Source organism: Anarrhichthys ocellatus, unplaced genomic scaffold (assembly GCF_004355925.1).
Source record: "Anarrhichthys ocellatus isolate YVR2014 unplaced genomic scaffold, GSC_Weel_1.0 scaffold1219, whole genome shotgun sequence".
Taxonomy (NCBI): Eukaryota; Metazoa; Chordata; class Actinopteri; order Perciformes; family Anarhichadidae; genus Anarrhichthys; species Anarrhichthys ocellatus.
This window is the reverse complement of record NW_022281193.1, coordinates 6,596-12,523: the sequence shown is the minus strand read 5'-3', so window position 1 is coordinate 12,523 and position 5,928 is coordinate 6,596. Positions and strand designations below refer to the sequence as shown.

Below are 5,928 nucleotides of genomic sequence, written 5' to 3'. Positions count from 1 at the left end.
GATCAAAACAGATACTCTTCTGAAATAGAGAGAGAGAGAGAGAGAGAGACAGCGTGAAAAGTAAAGAGACAGACACAAAGAGTGAGAGTCACCTCTGGCCTGTTCTGGGCGAACACTCCTATGAACTGGTCGGGGTTTGGCTGGCAGCCCTGGTGCAGAAGGCCTGAGCCCAGATACTCGGCTCGGGCCGTCACCTACGGAGCGAGAAAAGACGGGACAGCAGCTGATTGGACCAGGTGGAACAAAACAAACGCTGAGCTGATCCTCTAGTCTTCTTGGGCGATAAACATTCACACCTCCTTCTGCTTTTCAGTGTCTCGGAAAACAGTTATAACAACACACAGGAATGCTTATAAGTGTTCAGTGTTTGGGCTGAGTTTGGTACTATTTAATGAATATTTAGCTAAATATAGGGACTTTGGGAAATAAAGGGAAATCATCAATCATCTACTCAATTTTAGGTTTCCTTTCTAGACAAGAGCCTGGCCTTTTATTGTGCGGTTGATGACGGTTGAATGGAGTGATTGGGAAAGACATCAGACAAAACAGGATGTGTCTTCTGAATACTATAATGCAGAACAAGAATGCAACAATGTTTCCGCGGAAGTCTTGCACATCATTTTCAAATCTGGACCTGACTGACTCCTCTGGGAATTACAGCGTAATGAATTAACCAAAAAAAAAAAACACACTTTCCACCCGCCAGTGTCCTGTGAAGTAACATGAAGTCATTACTAAATGTTGCCGGTTGTGTAATTCACTTCTCCTGTGGCTTTTCTCTACCGTGATGATGATTTCTACATCACTTGTCTAAACGTAGTTCCCCTCCAACCATTTCCCAACAAAAACACATTTCCTAAAAACAAAAAGAGCCGAAATGACAAGTCGATTATTTTTTCATCTTTTAAATCAATATTTCATAGTTCCAGTCTCTTCTTTGTAAACTAAATATGTTTTTGTTGATTGGGGACAACAAACAACGTAATGACATCACCTTGATCTTTGGGAAACTGAGATGGACACATCTCACTGTTCTCTGGCACCTCTTTCTTCAATTTAAAGAATGATTCATAATAAAATAACTGGCAGACTAATTGATAATCACAATAAGCGATAACATCAGAAAACAATCTATGAAGTTTAAATACTGTAGAAAGATCGTGATCTGACAACCTGACAAAGACGTACGTTACATTTTCTACTACCTGTACCTGCCTCCAGTACACCCACACGGCAGCGTGTATTGATGCTGGTTGTTGCCTAAATATAGCAATGTTTGCAGACTGCAGTGATCGTCATGGCGATGCCAGGCTTGGTTGCCGGGCAGATTTTGGTGCTACAAAGCCTCTGTGGTGCACAGGTTGCAAACTGCACCCGAGTGTCCACTTACACGGTTACTTAAATGGGCTGGATGAGTATTAGAGCTCATCAAATGTGTGTCTTTTTTAAAACAAAATGCTATGCAAGAATATTTGAAATGTTTTATGACAGCAACACATGTCTGCAAAAATGAGATTAAAGACATTTTAGAGATTCGCAACTGTAAAAGCAAACTAAATTCTTCTTTATTACCACTAAATTCAACATTTTGCAGCATTTGTATGAGATAGTTTTCACATGCTGGACGTCTGTTTTTAAAGGGACAGTTCTAAAACACATATTCTTCCTCCTACCTGGAGTGCTATTTATGAATCTAGATTGATTCGGTGTGAGCTGCCGAGTGTTGCAGATATCAAACGTAGAGACGTCTGCCTTCTCTACATTATGATGGGACTACAAGGCACTCTGGTGTGCCACAAGGCGTGGTGCTTAACGTCTCTTTCCAGAAAATCACGACCCGGTTATTCAAGATAATCCACAGACCTTAGGGAGCGGTTTCATGAAAGAACTATTTTCTTTCCACCTGTATCACCGCGCAGAATGAGGAAGGACGTTTCATCTTAGGATCTAGATTGATGAACGGCACTAAAGATAAGAACCGTCCCTTTAAAACGTGTCAAGGAGATGAGATGTCCCCTGAACGGCACTAACCTCTTTGTAGGATATCCATTTGTAAGGCTGGTTGGGGAGCCGCGAGCCCAAGCAAGGTCCATCACCTGTTCAACACACAGAGAGACATCAAAGTTATTATAAAATCTACTTTATGGATATACATGTTTGCAAAGAGACAGATAGCTTTTCTCAGGAGTTGGTGGAGACCAAAGACAGAGCTGAATGAGAGTGAATACTTGACTTACATTCATCACGTGGACACAAACGTGCCTCCACGTGATATGCAGCTGTTTGATATGCGGCTCAGTTTGCTTTGCATCAGGCCTCTGTGAGGCATTAAGCTGGACAGTAAAACAAACACTGGTGAGAAAATCCACTGAATGAAGAAAACTATCGGACACATGAATGTGATTTTGAAGAGAGTCCTCTCGTTTTCATATTCCTTTTAAACGTACTGTATATTGACGGGTGGTATCAAATTAATTCTACATTATCCTGTTGATCACATCTGCTTTGTTGATCCTTCTCTGAGTCTCATGGTTAATCCATTCTATTTTTAGTCTGTGTTGTATGTTTTTAACCCCTTTTATTCTGCGTGTAAAAGAGATTTATAATCTCATATGATGTCCTGTAGATATAATAGATAAAACATCAAATGTATAATTTGGACAGAAAACACAAATATCCTATTTTTTTTTCCAGGATGGGAGAATGAAAGAAACACTCTCCATCTCTCTGTGTACGTTTGTGTGTGAGAGTAAACACGATATTAATACTGCTCATATTTCACATCCCACCCACCAGATATGTGGAGGCCTCTCTGGAAGACCTCGTACATGGTCCTGGCGTCATCATGGTAATGACTCAGCAGCTTGGAGCTGTCGCCCATCATGGACCGGCGACCTCCATCTTCATGCTGTCGCAAAGACAAAGAGAGGCAAAAAAACAGTGTCACACCATCAATCAATTTCACGACTCTTTCTCTAAACTCTGGGGGCGTCAGTGTCAAAATGAAAAACTGATTTTGGCCAAAAACAACAAACAACAGATGTAATTCCTCTCCATTATAAAGAGTAAAAAGTAAATGGTTTTCCTTGTTCTCCAAATGATAATCTTTCTCTATTGTCAGCTCACAAACACATATCAATATCTGTGTGTCTTTGCCTGCGTGTGTGTGCTTGTCATTTGTTTGTAGCATTACTTCAGACACAGAAAAAAAAAGCATTTCAAAGGAGTTTCACGTTGATTACAAACGCTGCCAGACAGTGAGAAGGCACAGGGCTGTGGTGTGTGTGTGCGTGTGTTTGTTTGGGATGGTGGTTAAGGTACACCAGAACAGGGTGCAATCGAGGGCATGTTGCACCCACAGCTTTTGTTGCATAAATTCATGTCAAAACAAGTTTTTATACACACAGAGGAGTGTTTAACAGTGTTTACAGTTTTATTAATGTGTAACTTTGAAGTAAACATTGATGTAGTAAGGTAAAGACAATGTTAAAATAATAAATACATAATACATAATAAATAAGGTCAGAGGTCAAAGAAGTCACGTGTTTTTCAACCAAAATAAACAGAAAATGAAAAACAAACATTGACGACATTGGTTAACTTGTGTTATACAATAATGCCTGTCTCACTAAATTATTGCAAATGTTATGTAAATTGCACCAAACCCGGCTTAACATCATATTTAGTTTCACTGACAAAAGCCTGAAACTTAAGTTAGGTACACGTTTACATCTTTACGTGACATTTCTTTACTGCCTCACTTTTGATTGGTGCTCAAATCTAGTGTCTCTTTCATCAAAGTATAAGAATTACGCATGCACTGCGTTCCATATCGAATACTTTTTCTTTGTACGTTTAGTTCAGCTGCAGCTGCCCCTTAAAAAGTGTGCGTACTGTTGAATGGAGTATGCATTCAACAGGGACACACTACTTCCTTTTTGTGTCAGAAAAGCATGGTGGCTTTCACACTGCAACATGTGACCGGATGTAGCAGGATGTCCTGGTATTTTTGGCGCACTGCATTTGACATACTATGCATTTGGACGTACTACATCTTTCCCTGGCACACTAACTAGTATGGTTGTATTGGTACTGGAAAGCACAGATGGTATGTGTGGAAAAACAAAAGAAAAAAAACAAAGCGCTCCATCCGGCTCATGAAGCGTTTTGCTGGTGGGCATCGGCGTGACAACATTTAAAGGTGACCTAGCACCTCAGCATTTTATTTTTGATCAACTCAGAGCTTCTCTCATCTGGATTTTGGCAGCTGGGTGCTAAGAGAGAACTGTTTAAGCAGACTTCAGTCAGAGAATAAGACAAACAGTAAAAGTGTGGGGGAGGAAAATAGGACTTTTAAGAAGCGAGGTGCAAATGATCCACTTGGATGTGAAACTTTTTGGTGAATGAGACTCTTAACCGCATGTAACTGTGAATACATTTGTGTGAGCGCCATCTTACCGACACCTCCTCCGACTGGTGCAGCAGGTTGCAGGGTGGCTTGATGGGGCGGGGTCTGGTGGCCAACCAGTACGCCAGCACGGCAGTCAGAGCGCCGATGCCCACCAGCGTGGACGTTGGCAGGGAGCGGAAGAACTGTCCCAGATCCTCCATCTCCGGTATCCTCAGGCCGCTCATCATCTCCTGGGCCTGCATCTTCTCCATCAGGGTGGAACTCAGCTCTGCAGGGATAGAGGACTCTCTTTTACTTCTGATTTTACAAATCAACGTTGCCATTTTCTTTTGTATGGATGCACAACAGCAGCATTGTTAGGAAAATTACTAATTTAACACGGTGGCAAAAGTATTTTAGGTACATCTGAAAAAAAAAAAAAATACAGTTTACATGCATGTGTGCATGAAATAGTAAAAGTTAAAATCAGGCTGCAACCTCCGGGTCTGGAAAGTGAAGCCGATGCTTCATGTGTTAAATCTGCATTCTCCCTAGTGTCCATCAGGGGGCGACTCCTCTGGTTGTATAGAAGTCTATGACAAAATGACTCTACTTCTCTCTTGATTTATTACCTCAGTAAACATTTCATCTTACAGCTTTAACCCTTTCACATCGTGTTTGAAAGATAACGATTTTAGTCCAAAATATTTTAAACTTCTGGTTGCAAAAAAAACAAGATTGCGATGGCCAAAATGCCGAACTCGAGGCTTCGAAACATTAGTCTACAAACCAATGAGTGACGTCACGGTGACTACATCCACTTCTTTTACAGTCTATGGTTAAAATGTTAATTTTCAAATTCCACATTATATTTCAAGTTCGAAAACCAATATTTGGTGGAATAATTGTGATTTTCAATCATAAAGTTTACTCATCTTGGCATGATCAGTCAATACCTGATCAATACCATATTAAGCTATAGTGTGCCGGAGGAGGTATTTAAATAATGGCGTTGTGAACTACTGCTGTTGCAAAATGAATCTAAAAACACATGACGATGATCGTTTTACCAGGCTCTGATTTCTAAACGTATCAAGTCCTCAGAGCTGCTGTTGATTTATAAACCTACAAAACGTCTACACTGTAGTTATGCAGCTTCACATTCGTCTGACCTGCTTATCATTGCAGTGCAGGTGGAAACCCACACACGTAGACTGTAGTCTCAAATTGAGATTTGGTGGTCAAAAAGAAGAGGGTTCAGTTTAAACCCCTTTAATCAGTCTTGTCTGATTAGAGTGTGTTATGAGTAAACGTGACCTCAGAGCTCATGACTGGGATTGAGGGGGTCTTCCCTCGCAGTCTTGCTTTTACTGTAAAAGCAGCTCAGAATAGATAATCTATGCTCCAGCACTGAGAAGTGGTGGGACTAGAGAGCAGATACAACACACACACACACACACACACACACACACACACACACACACACACACACACACACACACACACACACACACACACACACACACACACACACACAC

General features: G+C 41.0%; 1 protein-coding gene across 1 annotated transcript in view; it reads right to left on the bottom strand.

Annotated features, from left to right (window-relative positions):
- Window positions 1–15: 15 nt before the first annotated feature.
- LOC116377413 (long-chain-fatty-acid--CoA ligase 6-like) overlaps window positions 16–5,928 on the bottom strand; it is a gene marked incomplete at its 3' end in the record, with an annotated part of 7,888 nt that continues 1,975 nt past the window's right edge. The window contains exons 2-5 of the mRNA XM_031839050.1: window positions 4,459–4,679; window positions 2,794–2,908; window positions 2,032–2,096; window positions 16–194 (exon numbers count right to left, since the gene is read on the bottom strand). Coding sequence (XP_031694910.1) covers window positions 16–194; window positions 2,032–2,096; window positions 2,794–2,908; window positions 4,459–4,662 — 563 coding nt within the window. The remainder of the gene's footprint in view (window positions 195–2,031; window positions 2,097–2,793; window positions 2,909–4,458; window positions 4,680–5,928) is intronic.